At 42.6% G+C, this 18,423-nt stretch overlaps 1 protein-coding gene across 1 annotated transcript in view; it reads right to left on the bottom strand.

Annotated features, from left to right (window-relative positions):
- The window catches only part of SLCO4C1 (solute carrier organic anion transporter family member 4C1), a 125,139-nt gene extending 110,136 nt beyond the window's left edge, over positions 1-15,003 (bottom strand). Inside the window, exon 1 of the mRNA XM_075325059.1 lies at positions 14,554-15,003. Coding sequence (XP_075181174.1) covers positions 14,554-14,971 — 418 coding nt within the window. The 5' untranslated portion in view covers positions 14,972-15,003. The remainder of the gene's footprint in view (positions 1-14,553) is intronic.
- Between the last annotated feature and the right edge of the window lie 3,420 nt (positions 15,004-18,423).

Raw genomic sequence — 18,423 nt, 5'->3', positions numbered from 1 at the left:
CATTGAAAAAATATTCTCAGAAAAATTATTTGTTCTCCATTTGGTGTTGCTGAACATTTCTGTCCTGGTTGAATGACTTTTAAGACTAATGGACTAAATAGTATTTGGCCATATTTTCTTTACGATCAATAATTGAATGACCATTGATTTAACACTGATAGAGAACAATGGAACGTTAGTGCTATATAATAAAAATATGTGGCTACATTTGTGTTTTTATTAATGTATGTGGTGAGATAACCCCATTGACTTTAGACCACATTTGCCTTTCTCCAAGGATCAGTATGTACTAGTATCATGGTAGACAGCTCTAAGCAGGATACAGCCACCATTTCTTGTCTGTAATATCACGCTGGTCTCCAAAACTACAATTCAATATGAGCGAGAAGCAAAGTTTCAGCTGTCATCTTGGGTCATAATTTAACAATGGCCAGAGTACAGTATGGGATTGTATTAAAGCTTTACTTAATGGGGTTATTACATAAGTGCAGGCTTATAGTAAATGAGCAGAAAGAGAATGGAGGATGGTAGAGAAGGGGCCCTACAGGTAACTGATCTGAGCCTCATACTGAGAACTCAATTGTTAACCTGCATGAAGGGGACTTTGTTGCTTCATTGAAAAAAAATCAATTTCAATTTATAATTTAGAGGATCAATTGAAAACCATTTAACTACTCTCTAAAACATAACATTTATTATATTCATATTAAAATACTATAGCAATCAATACAAGATTGGAAAAATTTCCAGATATATCAAGAGACATCAAAGTCGTGATTAGTGATAGTTAAGTGAAGTCCTAATATAGGTCAGTGGGCAAAGGGTGTACACCACCAGTTGTATTTAGTTAGGTATATAGTTATGATAAACTAAGGGGGTCTAAATACTCCCTAATGTTAACCCTACCTGGCAACGGAGGTCAAAAACACCTTAATTTTTTGGGTGCCCCCCGTTCCTCGGCGGCTAGCCCTAATTGCCCCTGTCACTATAATGATAATCTTATCCCACCACCAGAAATTAATGTGCTGGAGTGCAGATTCAGTCATATGTCATAATAAAATTCAATGCACAGGGTTATGTCCAAATTTCATGTAAATACTTGAAATTTCAATTCTCAGTCTAGAGATTAACCTGTAAGGCTGTATAACTGAGAACATACATAAATTAATGGGTCTAATCAGAATGATGGACTTATGGTCCCGGTACTTATCCTGCCAGGACTAGCTTGACCGCAGCTTGATCCCGACGCGTTTCCCCCCAACGTCTTGGGGTTCATCAGGGGATATCAGTATATCAAATTATTTTTAATAGATTTGGGCCATCAATCTCCTCATCATATCAATCCACGTATTAGGAATTCTGTATAGTCCTCGTGTGGTTCAGTTAGAGTTCAATTGGAGTTCTGTAACCCCCCATCATCCGATATTCAATATAGATAGTGTAAGAGCCCCCAGCAGCAATACTCTGGAGGACTCTGCAGCTAGTGAGTGCCTGCAATGGCAGCGTTTCACTGCTGCATCCGATCGGATCACTAGCTGCAGAGTCCTCCAGAGTATTGCTGCTGGGGGCTCTTACACTATCTATATTGAATATCGGATGATGGGGGGTTACAGAACTCCAATTGAACTCTAACTGAACCACACGAGGACTATACAGAATTCCTAATACGTGGATTGATATGATGAGGAGATTGATGGCCCAAATCTATTAAAAATAATTTGATATACTGATATCCCCTGATGAACCCCAAGACGTTGGGGGGAAACGCGTCGGGATCAAGCTGCGGTCAAGCTAGTCCTGGCAGGATAAGTACCGGGACCATAAGTCCATCATTCTGATTAGACCCATTAATTTATGTATGTTCTCAGTTATACAGCCTTACAGGTTAATCTCTAGACTGAGAATTGAAATTTCAAGTATTTACATGAAATTTGGACATAACCCTGTGCATTGAATTTTATTATGACATATGACTGAATCTGCACTCCAGCACATTAATTTCTGGTGGTGGGATAAGATTATCATTATAGTGACAGGGGCAATTAGGGCTAGCCGCCGAGGAACGGGGGGCACCCAAAAAATTAAGGTGTTTTTGACCTCCGTTGCCAGGTAGGGTTAACATTAGGGAGTATTTAGACCCCCTTAGTTTATCATAACTATATACCTAACTAAATACAACTGGTGGTGTACACCCTTTGCCCACTGACCTATATTAGGACTTCACTTAACTATCACTAATCACGACTTTGATGTCTCTTGATATATCTGGAAATTTTTCCAATCTTGTATTGATTGCTATAGTATTTTAATATGAATATAATAAATGTTATGTTTTAGAGAGTAGTTAAATGGTTTTCATTGAAAAAAAAACTGTTCTTCCCTCCTCAGTGCTTATTTTACCAGACTTCCACGCAGAGTTTAGTTTTTTCAGTAGCGATCTTTGCTGTTAAATTCTCCTTTGACTTATTACTAAGGTGCAGACGGTTAATAATGGAGAAATTGTTATCAGGTTTCTAGTGGTTAAAACTAGTGATACCTTCAATTAAATGACTCCGTGTAGCGTGACAATTCCAGATACACCCTATTAAGCAAGTTAGTCGCTGAAACTAGGAACTATCCACTGTAAAAATAAACTCAAGCAAAGGTGAAGAGACGAGGCTAGGAACAAAATCCTTTTTTGCTCAACTTTCAAACCAGAACTTTGAAGACCGGTGAGTGACTATGCTCAGCTTCTCTTTAATAAAAACGAGGCAAATGTGTAAGGATACTGTCTAATAAAAACAGTACAAAACAGTCATGAGTGCTTCCTGCAGTCACTCTACAGGCCACTCATGGTGTATAAAATAACAGCACAGTTCACATAAAGTGAATAAGATTGTGCTTTAGTTTGCTGCACATTTGGGTGGTCATGAGCACCACTAAGGCAGCAGCTTTCTTGGCCCCTCTTCTGCTTATAAGGCTTGTAGGGATGCCATCACTACAGCGAGAGATATGCCTGATGCGGCTAGCCAGTGATGGCGAACCTGTGGCACTCCAGCTGTTGCAAAACTACAATTCCCATCATGTCTTCACAGCCAAAGCTTTTGCTTTGAATGGCCAGGCATGATGGGAATTGTAGTTTTGCAACAGCTGGAGTGCCACAGGTTCGCCATCACTGGGCTAGCCTATTATTCAGAGGAGGCACTAGGTATGCTGGTAGCTAGGAGGAGTTTTGCAGGGTTCTAGTCTGTCAGCCCTGGACCACTGACGTGCCTGCTGGACCAGGATACTGGGTTACTTTTGGCTCTACTTTAGAAACACCTCATTGAATTCAGCTTTTTTACTCAGTGCCATTGCCAGAGGTATATAAAATCATGGAACCTATCCATACAGTCTACCTTTAGAAACATTTGTGAAAGAATGTTTCATTTTAAAAACTTCATGAATTTGAGCAAGGTACTTTGATAGGATGCCTCAAGTCAGTTTTGAAAATTCTTCTCTCCTAAATATTCCCCGATCAGTTGTAAGTGATGCTATTGAAAAGTTGAAGGATTTATGAACTAGCGCAAAGCCATCTTGAAATTTCAGCTCCAAGGACAGACATACTATTGGTGCCACCTCTGCATCCATGCAGGGGCACAAGAGGTAAGTGGGCCACTTCTACATCCAAAGTAGGTGGAGTTGAGCTTTATGATGAGCTATGGGACTGCAATGGCACCATATATTGATCTTGCTCAGGAACCCTGCCTGTCTCTACTCTTGATTAGACCACATACATTTGTAGAGGGTGGGTTCCAAGAGATGGGGCCCATAATAGATATACATTATACATTACCAAAGTTCTGCTGAATCAATGCTGAATTCCAAACCTACTCTGGCATTAACATCAGCACAAAAACTGTGCGCTGGTATCTTCATGTCTTGGATTTCCATAGCCAATCAGCTGACATCACCAAGTACAATGCCAATTGTCAGATGGAGTTATATGAAGCACACAACTACAGGACTCTAGAGCAGTAGAAACAAGTTCTGTGGAGTGATGAATCATCATTCTCTATCTGGTAGTCAGATGGATGAATCTAAATTTTATGTTTGCATTGTGACAACTGTAATGTTCAATTAATGAAGGGTAATGTCATTGGATTGTTTTCCGTGTTTTCCGAGGGTTGGCCTTGGCCTTTTAGTTTCAGTCAAGGGAAATGTGTCCTTTTTTCAATAAGCAGAATGCCATATGACATGCCAAAGGTGGTCATATTTTATACTATACTTGCCAACCCTCTGGGATTATCCTAGTGTCTCCCGGAAAAAAGAAAGTCCTCAAGCCATACAAGATAATTGCTAAATTTCCCTTTTGTTAGCTGAACATTCCATATATTCTCCCAAAAGAGCACTTTTGCACAAAGGGGCTCCCAGGAATCCAACCCCAAGGCAACCAGGACCAGCAGTTTGATTCCTGGGAGATCCATTGTGCCACTGCTACAGCTTCACTCAGATAATTGTGAAATTTTCATGTAGACTTCCTATCAAGCACTATGCCAGACTTGCCTTTACTCACCAGGTCACGGTACCCTTGTTTGCACATTGAGCATTTCCCTAACTTTTTATGACCTATTTAGGTTTTCTACAGCAATATTTATTGGATACTCTAAACTTCTCCAATTTATGGTATATTATACTTCTATATTTGCAAAGTTAGTACCTATTGCACTCTATGTGATGCTAACTATATGGTGTGTTATCACATTACTGCTGGTCCTGTTTGTCTTGTTAGTGTATATGTGTTTTTTTTTAATAAACAACAGAACGGACCTTGACAAGACAGGCATCCCTGAATTCTTTGTGTTAACCCTTGCACCATGCTGGCTTCACCTTGCCTAGCAAAAACACCTGCTGACATATTCCGTTTCAGAATAACTAGATGATAATATCACAAAATATTATTATAGGTGCATTTACATACTGTTAAAGGAATATTCCAATATGCACAAGACCCCGGCCAATAGAAGCTTGGACGTAGTGGTTTCTCCTCCTTTCAAACTTCTTCTATCACTAGAAGTCCCAGAAATTTCGAGCTCAAGCTACCCCCTGAAGTACCGAAAGAGGGTCAAATTACCTAACTAGAACCTAATAGAATTAACTAGAAACTAAATGGCTAAACTCAATGGAAAACAACAACCTCCTGTGGTGCCACAGTAATGGCCTTAATTACAGAACAAAAGACGGTGATTATAGGATGTTAGCTGAAATCCTTCGGGTCATTCGACCCGTCTCTGAGTACCAAAGGTAGAAATGTTCAATGACCCCTCTCTGGGACTTCTAGTGCTAGGCAGGCTTGCAGCTAGAAGATCTGGCAGTCAGTGAGGTTCCCAGTAGTCAGATCTGTATACGAGGATAGGTCATAAATGCTTGGAATACCCTTAAATTATTTTAGACAAAGAAAATCCAAAGCTGTATCTAAAACTCAGATACATGTCTGATTTGAATCAACCAATAACAAATCTGTAAGCTCTGTTCACAAATCCAGTAAATATTTCCATTTTTGGATCTGTTTTGGAAAGATAAAAAATGGAAATTGAATGATCACATACAGGATCAATACATTTGCATGGGGAAGAAAATATCCTAAAATGTCCCTCCCTTGACTGCAATCCAAGTGCATCAAAAATCGTAGACTGCAAAACTTTATCATCAGGTAAAAAAAAAAAAATCTCTTTTTTTTCAACATTGAAGTCTATGGGAAATGGATGATAATGGATGGTCATGTGTAATGCCATCTATTAATGGATCCGTTATTTTGCACTGCGCATGTCGAGTACACTAGAGGTGCTCCAAGATGCCTCTAGTAAAAATAGATCTGTTACAAAAGGAGCAAAAACAGATGCAAAACAAAAAACAAAGTGTGTGTGCTTTTTGGCTACACTTGTGATAAATTCACTTTATTTTAATACTGAATGTGTTAAATATAGATGACAACGAGACGTGAACAGAGCCTGACAGGTAAACATGGTTCCGATAGTAGAATTACCTCTGCAAGTGAGAGTACAAGTCTCATACATTGCACTGAGAACTAGTCAAAAAATCTATACAATGAGATGTACAGTATATCACAAAAATGAGTACACCCCTCACATTTTTGTAAATATTTTGTTATACAGTGCCTACAAGTAGTAGTCAACCCCCTGCAGATTTAGCAGGTTTGATAAGATGCAAATAAGTTAGAGCCTGCAAACTTCAAACAAGAGCAGGATTTATTAACAGATGCATAAATCTTACAAACCAACAAGTTATGTTGCTCAGTTAAATTTTAATAAATTTTAAACATAAAAGTGTGGGTCAATTATTATTCAACCCCTACTTTAATATTTTGTGGAATAATCCTTGTTTGCAATTATAGCTAATAATCGTCTTTTATAAGACCTGATCAGGCCGGCACAGGTCTCTGGAGTTATCTTGGCCCACTCCTCCATGTAAATCTTCTCCAAGTTATCTAGGTTCTTTGGGTGTCTCATGTGGACTTTAATCTTGAGCTCCTTCCACAAGTTTTCAATTGGGTTAAGGTCAGGAGACTGACTAGGCCACTGCAACACCTTAATTTTTTCCCTCTTGAACCAGCCTTGGTTTTCTTGGCTGTGTGCTTTGGGTCGTTGTCTCCTTGGAAGATGAGATGACGACCCATCTTAAGATCCTTGATGGAGGAGCGGAGGTTCTTGGCCAAAATCTCCAGGTAGGCCGTGCTATCCATCTTCCCATGGATGCGGACCAGATGGCCAGGCCCCTTGGTTGAGAAACAGCCCCACAGCATGATGCTGCCACCACCATGCTTGACTGTAGGGATGGTATTCTTGGGGTCATATGCAGTGCCATCCAGTCTCCAAACGTCACGTGTGTGGTTGGCACCAAAGATCTCGATCTTGGTCTCATCAGACCAGAGAACCTTGAACCAGTCTGTCTCAGAGTCCTCCAAGTGATCATGAGCAAACTGTAGACAAGCCTTGACATGACGCTTTGAAAGTAAAGGTACCTTATGGGCTCGTCTGGAACGGAGACCATTGCGGTGGAGTACGTTACTTATGGTATTGACTGAAACCAATGTCCCCACTGCCATGAGATCTTCCCGGAGCTCCTTCCTTGTTGTCCTTGGATTAGCCTTGACTCTTCAGACAAGCCTGGCCTCGGCACGGGTGGAAACTTTCAAAGGCTGTCCAGGCCGTGGAAGGCTAACAGTAGTTCCATAAGCCTTCCACTTCCGGATGATGCTCCCAACAGTGGAGACAGGTAGGCCCAACTCCTTGGAAAGGGTTTTGCACCCCTTGCCAGCCTTGTGACCCTCCACGATCTTGTCTCTGATGGCCTTGGAATGCTCCTTTGTCTTTCCCATATTGACCAAGTATGAGTGCTGTTCACAAGTTTGGGGAGGGTCTTAATTTGTCAGAAAAGGCTGGAAAAAGAGATAATTAATCCAAACATGTGAAGCTCATTGTTCTTTGTGCCTGAAATACTTCTTAATACTTTAAGGGAACCAAACAGAATTCTGGTGGTTTGAGGGGTTGAATAATAAATGACCCTCTGAATAAACTTTTCACCATTTAAAAAAAAAAAAAAAAAAAAAAAGAAATAACATTCTTTTTTGCTGCAGTGCATTTCACACTTCCAGGCTGATCTACAGTCCAAATGTCACAATGCCAAGTTAATTCCGAATGTGTAAACCTGCTAAGTCTGCAGGGGGTTGAATACTACTTGTAGGCACTGTATCTATGCATGGGCCAACACTGATGATATGACACTTTGATACAATGTAAAGCAGTCAGTGTACAGCTTGTATAACAATGTAAATTTGATGTGCCCTTTAAATAACCCAACACACAGCTATTAATGTCTAAACCGCTGGAAACAAAAGTGAGTACACCCCTAAGTGAATATGGACAAATTGAACCCAATTAACCCTTTTCTCTCCCCAGAGTCATGTAACTCATTAGTGTCACAAGGTCTCAGGTGTGAATGGGGAACAGGTGTGGTAAATTTGGTATTATCGCTCACACACTCTCTCATATTGGTCACTGGAAGTTCAACATGGCTCCTCATGGCAAAGAATTCTGGGAGGATATGAAGAAAAAATTGTCGTTTTACATAAATATGGCAAAGCTATAAGAAGATTGCCAACACCCTCAAACTGAGCTGCAGCACAGTGGTCAAGACCATACAGCGGTTTTACAAGACAGGTCCCACAAAAAACAGGCCTCACCATGGTTGAGCAAAGAAGTTGATTGCTCAACATCATATAAAGAGGTTGTCTATTCAAAATACACATATTAGCGCTGCCAGCATTGCTGCAGAGTTAGAAGGGGTGGGGGTTAGCCAGTCGGTGCTCAGGCCATAAGCTGCAGACTGCATCAGGTTGGTCTGCATGGCTGTGGCCCCAGAAGGAACCCTCTTCTAAAAATGATGCACAAAAACACATGCAGTTTGCTGAAGACAAGCAGACTAAAGACATGGATTACTGGAACCATGTCTTGAGGTCTCATGAGACCACGATAAACTAATTTGGTTCAGTATTTTTGGCGGCAACCAGGTGAGGAGTTCAAAAACAAGTGTGTCTTACCTGCAGTCAAGCATGGTGCTGGGATTGTCACGGTTTGGGGCTGTATCAGTGCTGCCAGCTGTGAAGAGCTACAGTTCATTAAAGGAACCATGAATGCCAACATGTACTGTGACATACTGAAGCAAGGCATAATCCCCCTTCGTATTCCAACATGATAACAACCCAAAACACATCTCCAAGATGATCACTGCTTTGCTAATAAAACTAAGCTCAAAGGTGCTGGACTGCCCAATCATGTCTCCAGACATAAACTCTATTGAGCATTTGTGGGACATCCTCAAAGGGAAGGTGTAAGAACCCAAGATCTCTAACATCCACCAGCTCCATAATGTAATCATGGAGGAGTGGAAGAGGATCCAGTGGCTCTTGTGAAGCTCTAGTGACTCCATGCCCAAGAGAATGAAGGCAGTTATTAAAAATAATCATGTCCACACAAAATATTCACACTTTGAGCACAATTTGGCAATTTTCACTTTGGGGTGCACACACGTTTGTTGCCAGTGGTGTAGACATCAATGACTGTATTTCAGTTATTTAGAGGGCACCAAATATACACTGTAATACAAGCTGTACACTGACTACTTCACATTGTATCAAACTGTCATATTGTCAGTGTTGTCCCATGAAAAGATATAAAATAGTTACAAAGATGTGAGGGGTGTTAACACTTTTGTGATATACTGTACATTAAGATAAGTAAAATCAGAAATATACAATAAATTTATACTAGGTAGAGCAGAATCTGCTCATAACAATCTACCGCTATTTCACAGATGGGTCCAGGTTGCAAGTCACAAGGGGAGATGGATGAAGCTGTGTTGGAGATTGTGGTCCATGTAAAAAAATAGAAGATGGCGACCCATGACAGTCTGAGGTCATTTTATGATGGAATATTGTAGCATGATTTGTATTTAACACAATGTGCAACCTGTTTATCACCACTTTTGTGTTCTTTAAAGCTTCATGAATCAGTCCAGCTTTACTACTTCAACTAAAATGGTTATTTGCATTAGGAAAAGTAGTGAGGGTTTAGTCTGAGAGCGCACTACAGGAAAGCACTACAAATCCTCAAATACCATTAGCATGAATCCTAAGTAGTCTGATGGTAACATTGCAACACAGGTTCCTCCTGCAAAAGTTGCGCTTTTTAAATTCTAGTCCATAATCTTCAATAGTTTTCCTTTTTTTTATATAAACTTCTTACAGGAGGCAGCACATAGCCATAAATAATAAAGCGGAGACAACTCAGATCTACAAACTATAGGTTTCTTATCCTACAATTGGATAATTCCGTAGCATTTATATTGTGATCAAAAGCAGGAACTAGCTCAAGTGATGGTCTCTATTGCATGACTGATACTTATTTTTATAGTAACAGTTCTAGGAAATGTCCCTAGAAACGTTTCAACATAGTAACAACGTTACCACATGTATAAGATGTGCATGTGCTTTATAAGCTAATTGACTGAGAGAAATACAAAAATAATACAAAAACAATGTTCCACACAATCAAGCCAACATAAAATAGACAATTTTGCTCATGACTAAAATCTGGATGCTAAAATTATGACAAAAATTGTCCTTTCCCTCCACTCCCATACTAAAAAAGTGATCCCAATGTAAAGCTCGCTTTAAACGCTACGACATCGCTCAAGCGATTTCGGTGGGGTCACGGAATTTGTGACGCACATCCGGCCACGTTAGCGATGTCGTTGCGTGTGACACCTATGAGCGATTTTGAATCGTCGCAAAAACGTGCAAAATCGCTAATCGGTGACATGCCCCCCTCTTCCCAATTATCGTTGCTGCTGCGTGTATGATGTAGTTCGTCGTTCCTGTGGCAGCACACATCGCTATGTGTGACACCGCAGGAAGGAGGAACCTCACCTTACCTGCGGCCGCCGGCAATGAGGAAGGAAGGAGGTGTACGGGATGTTACGTCCCGCTCATCTCCGCCCCTCCGCTTCTATTGGGCGACCGCTTAGTGACGCCGCTGTGATGCCGAACGAACCGCCCCCTTAGAAAGGAGGCGGTTCGCCGGTCACAGCGACGTTGCTAGGCAGGTATGTAGTGTGACGGGTCTGAGCGATGTTGTGTGCCACGGGCAGCGATTTGCCCGTGTCGCACAAACGATGGGGGTGGGTACGCACGCTAGCGATATTGGTAATGATATTGCAGCGTGTAAAGCGGCTGGCTTTGTTCCTACAGTGAGTTTTTGGTGAGTTTTGAACCTTGAGTATTTTCGCTGCATAAAAAACTACGTTAAGTAAAGTTAGTATTATTCAACAAATATGTGTCAAATGTTACAGCGTTTTTTTCCCTTTTGTCATTGCTTGAATGGGTGAAAAAAAACATTGTAGAAACAGTGAAATGATTGACATGCTGCAGATTAAAAAAAAAAAAAAGCAATCATATGCATATTTTGGAAATTTCTTAGCTTCTGCTGGTCCTGTAAAAATCAACTTTTAATTTGCAATAAAAAATGCTGCAAAAATGTAACGTGAATATAGCCCTATTACAGATCAATGGATTTAAATTTAAGGATCAATTGAGACAAGTCAAAGTATATAATTGGTGGTAATCAATGAAGTAACCCAACGTGTTCTACTAGTACTAGGCCCTTTTGGTTTATTGGTTGGAAATTTGGAAATTATCTTAATGAGTTGCCATTTTCTTATGAGCAGTGTCATTCAGTACAGTGAGAATTTATAATATCATACATGGAGATGCCACGAACTCACAAAAAAAGTAGAGAAACAAATCCAGCCATTTGCAGTCCGAGATGTATAGAAACCTTCTTCCTGAATAAGATTTAACATCTTATAATCTGTCGAAACGCGTTGGTTCGCTAAGCTTGTGTTTCCGTGGACACCTGTACCGCTCAATTTAAAAAAAAAATGCAATAAAAGAAGGCTTTTATACATCTCAGACTGCAGACCACTGGATTTGTTGCTATAATTGGATGTCATTATACCAGGACCAGGGATATCCTATGCGGACATCATGAGACACCCCAGATTCTGAAAGTGGTGAGCTGGCTAATTTGTGTATGTAAAAAGTACAGAGTAACCATGCTCAAAACATTCTGTACTCCTCTACTGTAGTGATCAGGTGGGGGTCCTAGCTCTTATCTCATGGGAACATATTGATAAAATAGACATAGGGATTAGTGGAGAGCGAGCACTACCATGCTCAGGTGCTCGGTGCTCATGATGAGCAAGCATTACCATGCTCGGATGCTTGGTACTCATGATGAGGGAGCACTACCATGATCTGGTGCTCAGTACTTATGATTAGTGAGCACTACCATGCTCGGGTGCTCGGTACTCATGATGAGGGAGCGATACCATGGTCGGGTGCTCGGTACTCATGACGAGGGAGCACTACCATGCTCGGGTGCTCAGTACTTATGATGAGTGAGCACTACCATGCTTGGGTGCTTAGTACTCCTCATGAGAGAGCACTGCCATGCTCGGATGCTCGGTACTCCTCATGAGAGAGCACAGCCATGCTCGGATGCTCGGTACTCATGATGAGTGAGCACTACCATGCTTGGGTGCTTAGTACTCCTCATGAGTGAGCACTGCCATGCTCGGATGCTCGGTACTCATGATGAGGGAGCACTACCATGCGCAGGTGCTCAGTATTCATAATGAGGGAGCACTGCCATGCTTGGGTACTTAGTATTTGTGATGAGCAAGCACTACCATGCTCGGGTGCTTAGTACTTGTAACAAGCCGTTGGATGCTCAAACCCGAGTATAATGGAAGTCAATGGGGGACAAAAGCATGTTTCTGGAAGATTTCCCTGAAAAGTACTCTAGTCTCCCATTGACTTCCATTATACTCGGGTAGTCAAGCCCATCCGAGCATCCAAATGCTCTTAATGAATACCGATCACCCAAGATTGGTAGGGCTCGCTCATCTTTTAAAATGATATATAGTAATAGTTCTTTCTCATGAACCATATTTACCAACATTCTCATAGTATATATTAGGAACGTCAAAATCAACACTAATAAGATAAGATATGTACTAATATAGTGACTCCAGAGAGATCTTTAGCTCTGACTGGTGGTACATGGAGTCAATGAAAATATGTTCTGTGCACCAATATACTGTATATATACAGTCATATGAAAAAGTTTGGGCACCCCTATTAATGTTAACCTTTTTTCTTTATAACAATTTGGGTTTTTGCAGCAGCTATTTCAGTTTCATATATCTAATAACTGATGGACTGAGTAATATTTCTGGATTGAAATGAGGTTTATTGTGCTAACAGAAAATGTGCAATCCGCATTTTAACTAAATTTGACCGGTGCAAAAGTATGGGCACCTCAACATAAAAGTGACATTAATATTTTGTAGATCCTCCTTTTGCAAAAATAACAGCCTCTAGTCGCTTCCTGTAGCTTTTAATGAGTTCCTGGATCCTGGATGAAGGTATATTTCACCATTCCTGTTTACAAAACAATTCCACTTCAGTTAAGTTTGATGGTCGCCGAGCATGGACAGCACGCTTCAAATCATCCCACAGATTTTCAATGATATTCAGGTCTGGGGACTGGGATGGCCATTCCAGAACATTGTAATTGTTCCTCTGCATGAATGCCTGAGTAGATTTGGAGCGGTGTTTTGGATCATTGTCTTGCTGAAATATCCATCCCCTGCGTAACTTCAACTTCGTCACTGATTCTTGCACATGATTGTCAAGAATCTACTGATACTGAGTTGAATCCATGCGACCCTCAACTTTAACAAGATTCCCGGTGCCGGCAGTGGCCACACAGCCCCAAAGCATGATGGAACCTCCACCAAATTTTACTGTGGGTAGCAAGTGCTTTTCTTGGAATGCCGTGTTTTTTTGCCTCCATGCATAACGCTTTTTTGTATGACCAAACAACTCAATCTTTGTTTCATCAGTCCACAGGACCTTCTTCCAAAATGTAACTGGCTTGTCCAAATGTGCTTTTGCATACCTCAGGCGACTCTGTTTGTGGCGTGCTTGCAGAAACGGCTTCTTTCGCATCACTCTCCCATACAGCTTCTCCTTGTGCATCGTGCGCTGTATTGTTGACCGATGCACATTGACACCATCTGCAGCAAGATGAAGCTGCAGGTCTTTGGAGGTGGTCTGTGGATTGTCTCTGACTGTTCTCACCATTCTTCTTCTCTGCCTTTCTGATATTTTTCTTGGCCTGCCACTTCTGGGCTTAACAAGAACTGTACCTGTTCTTCCATTTCCTTACTATGTTCCTCACAGTGGAAACTGACAGTTTAAATCTCTGAGACAACTTTTTGTATCCTTCCCCTGAACAACTATGTTGAATAATCTTTGTTTTCAGATCATTTGAGAGTTGTTTTGAGGAGCCCATGATGCCACTCTTCATAGGAGATTCAAATAGGAGAACAACTTGCAAGTGGCCACCTCAAATACCTTTTCTCATGATTGGATACACCTGCCTATGACGTTCAAAGCTCAATGAGGTTACAAAACCAATTTAGTGCTTTAGTAAGTCAGTAAAAAGTAGTTAGGAGTGTTCAAATCAAGAAATTGATAAGGGTGCCCATACTTTTATACCGATCAAATTTTGTTTAAATGCGGATTGCACATTTTCTGTTAGTACAATAAACCTCATTTCAATCCAGAAATATTACTGAGTCCATCAGTTATTAGATATATGAAACTGAAATAGCTGTTGCAAAAACCCAAATTGTTATAAAGAAAAAAGGTTAACATTAATAGGGGTGCCCAAACTTTTTCATATGACTGTAATAATAATAAGTACATGATAGCAGTAAATGAGAGAATGGTATGGGCTATACTGATTGTAAGGCTGAGTTGCAGCAGACGGGTTATTGGATATATATAGTATATATAGTTCACAGAATATTTTCGTCAATCTTCACTAACAAGTTTGCACACAGATCAGGCATAGTTGTAGAAAAGAATGTCATTACTGCAGTGCTCACCTTGCATAATAGCCAGGAGGCTGTACATCACTAGATAACCTGTGGGATTGTTACAGCACTGCAGGAAGCTTGGAGTAAAATTGCCCCATCCATAGGGACCCTCTTTGAACTCCTCATCAATAAGTTGGGTTTGTGAGTCCGTCTTCACTCCATCTTTTATCTTACTGATTTCTTTATCAATGGATTTTGAGCCCACCTCATCCAAGGAGGTGAATGTAGGGTTATCTATGCCTTCTTCCATGACATACACGTGAAAGTCCTGTCTGGGGTGAGTGGATGACAGCAGCCTCTTGAAGGATCCTTGGAATGACAGCAGTGCTCCTCCTGAGAAGTTATCTGTGCATGGTGCACATGTTCTTCTGCAGCTTGGCAAGTGAAGCAAAACGAGATCATCCTTGTCAGACATATGTTGAGTCATAAGAAAGGTGGAGACACCTCGATTTTTTTTTCCTTGGCTACAGTTTGGGGTGAACTCACCTGCAGAGGAGAAACCACCCCTCCCACCCCTTTATCTCACCTGTATCCCTGTTTCTAAATCTAAGGGCATGGATCACATGCGCAGACAACACCTACTGTACCTGTCCTCCTCCTCCTCCTCCTCCTCCACTGTCTGCTCACATGCAGGCTCCCAGTGTAACGCCCTGCTTTTGGCACAGAAAGCAGAAGTTCTTTTTCTCTTCTTATTTATAATCTATTCAGATGAAATAATATACTAATCAGCATGGAGATGACTTCCACCTATTAATTATTTACTTATACATGTGAGTTGTAAGCAAAGATCACTGCTGATTACTAGAACTGTGTTACTGCAGGTAATTGCAGGTCGGGAGGATTGGAAGCCTGTTTCTTTTTACTTTAGATGTATTTGCATGTCATGAAAGCTTAAAAAAATACAGCAACCGGTCTATTCTGGCACTTGTGGTTCTATAAAAACGAAATATTCCTCTGTTCAGTAGTGCTGCAGCAGATTCCACCACTAAAACATTGGATCATAAATGTGTGTATTGTATATGTATTTCATTTTAAGCAAAAAATATTCATTATAAATGGGAACATGCAGTAAACCTGCATTTATAACGAATATTTAATGGGAAATTTGTCACCAGGTTTTTGCTCCCCCATCTGAGAGCAGCATAATGTAGAGACAGAGCCCCTGCTTCCAGTGATGTGTCACTTACTGAGCTGTTTGCTGTCATTTTGATAAAATCAATGTTTTCTCTGCTGCACATCTAGCAGTTAGGCCCTCTTCACACGCACGTGAAACAAACGAACCGATTTTTCACGGACGTATTAAAGGGGTGGTTTGCTCCCCATGTGCCGTGTTTGTGGCACATGCATGTTCTCCGTGTGTTATACGTAATAACACACAGAGAACGGAAAGTTCCGGTTTACCTGTTTCTTCCGGAGCTGTCTATGGTGCTGAATGACAGTGTCCGGCACAGGCCACGCCCCGCTGACGCTGCTTCCGGCCCCCAGTGAAGAATATGCGTTATTCACATTCACTGGGTGTCGGATACAGGTGTCAGCCGCGGCAGAGACTGCAAAGCTGGTGGAGGTGAGTATGTGTTTTTTTTTACTTTTACAATGACATGTGTGTTTCTCCGGCGCGTGTCACGTGGGACCGCATCCACACTACATCCGTGTGGTACGTGTGCAGGCCGCGTGACACCCGTGCTGCCGGAGAAAAACGGACACGCCTCCGTATGGAGCACATGGGCTCAGGTCTGCTCCACATGGAGGCACGGGCCAATGGCTGAACACGTGTGTGCACATATACCCATTGATTTTAATGGGTATACGTGTGCCCGTGTCTCCGGTACATGTGGGAACAGACCTAGCACGTACCGGAGGCACGTGCGTGTAAAGGGGGCCTTATACAGAGCTCATGAATATGCTAGACTACCTGGCAGCAATCTAAGTAGTCCTCTAATGACAATCTACTGTTGATTATACAGTGATTTTATCAAAGCTACACTAAGCAGCCCAGTAAGTGACACCGCTGGAATCAGGATCTCTGCACCCATGTTATGCTGTTGTCAGATTAGGTTACGAAAACTTGGTGACAGATTCCCTTCAAGAGAATCAAAAAATAGCTGAAAGGGTTAGCCCCCGAACGTGAACCCCTATCTATATGATAACAGAACACTTGCTGATTGTTGGGGTCTGAATGCTGGGACCCCAGGCAATCACTCAATTTGGGCATTATAACTCTGAAAACAGGGCCCTGCCACCCTGTCCTAAAGGGAACCTGTCACCATGAACATGCATGCCACTGAGTGACACAGATAGAAGAAGCCTCTGTGCAAGAACAGTAGTTGGGTCTTTGCAGTTCAATATCTCAGTTTAATGCACAATGCCACTTTAGAGGGGAAATGGGCCCCTGTACCTCTAGGCCCCTGTGTGACTGCACAGTTTGAGCCAATGATATGTCTAGCCTTGCTGCAGGAACCACGTTATAGATCAGAGGGAGCTCAGCTGAGCAGATGGACATAGGCTATGACTGCACTTTGCGTTGTGCTACTTGCAGTTCAGAACGCACATTTTTGCCTTAATTGATTTAGCCAATGTTGCCTTTTCCAGAAATTTAGCACTAAAAACGTGTCGCGGGTGGGGAGGACGCCGCTGCGACGCTCGCTAACGCTCGGGTCCGGCGCTGCTGCAGCTGCTGCTCGGTGGCTCGAGCGGTGGGCTGGATCTGGGGACTCGAGCGGCGCTCCTCGCCCGTGAGTGAAAAGGGTGGTTGGTTTTGGGGGATTTAGTCCGTGACGCCACCCACGGGTTGTGGTGAAGATGGGCACCACCGCTGCTGGTAACAGGGATCCCGGGAGCGATAGTAGGGAGCAGCTGGGATGTTGTTTTCCCCCTCCGTGGATAGGGGTCGGTGGTCCCGGGGCCCGGTGGTGTGACGGGGAGGCAGGGTTGGTGAGGTGCAGGGTTGCAGGGACAGCGCAGCGCGGTGCCGGATGGCACGAATGTACTCACTGAGTAAGAATAAGAGATGCACAAAGTCCTCGGTAAACCAAATGGCTGGATGGACAGGTCCCGCAGCCGGCTGCAGTGTCTCTCCCCGGACAGGTGATGGCGGCTGTCGTTCCCTGCACCTTTGTGTACTGTTTGACTACGATGGATCCCCAACGGTAGTCCGCTCCCCGGTGTATGGATGCCGGAGGAGCCTGGTTGCCCGCAGGCGCTGGCCCTTGGGTCTCTAGCCTTAGGCGGTAGCTGTATACCCTCACAGTGCAGACGGTTCCCTTCTAACGGGTCTTTGGCTGTTAGGAAACCCCTGGGGTTCCTGTCACACTCGGATTTGACTGTTGACGGCGACTCCAAGCCTAGTCGGGGTCCGATAGCCCTGCCTGTTTGTGCTGGCTTTACTTCGCTCCCCGGTCGGTACCGGCGGGCCACCGCCCGACCCCGATCCTACGGTTCTGCATTGATTCACCACTCCTGCAGACAGCCACCACCATCTGCCAACCTTGCTGTCAGTGCCTGGGCCACAAACCCAGACACCCTCCTCTCCCTTCAACCTCCAAGACTATCTGTCTGTTTTTCCCGCCTCCAGGCCTGTGAACTCCTCGGTGGGCGGGGCCAACCGCTTGGCTCCGCCCTACCTGGTGTGGACATCAGACCCTGGAGGGAGGCAACAAGGATTTTGTGTTTGGCAAATGTTACTGTCTAGTGGGGGTGGGTGTGTGTGTGTGTTACCTGTGACGACCTGGCTAGTCCAGGGCGCCACAAACGCATGCGTATTTACCGCGTTTTAGATGCGCTTTCAGCACTTTTTACATGCTTTTTCACCTGCGTTTTGACAGATGCGTTTTGAACATCAAGACACTGCTAAATAAAGATTAAATAGTCAAACAGAATGAA

The sequence above is a fragment of the Anomaloglossus baeobatrachus genome, chromosome 1, assembly GCF_048569485.1.
Source record: "Anomaloglossus baeobatrachus isolate aAnoBae1 chromosome 1, aAnoBae1.hap1, whole genome shotgun sequence".
NCBI lineage: Eukaryota > Metazoa > Chordata > Amphibia > Anura > Aromobatidae > Anomaloglossus > Anomaloglossus baeobatrachus.
The sequence above is the reverse complement of the archived record's forward strand: the minus strand, read 5'-3'. Positions and strand labels throughout refer to the sequence as shown.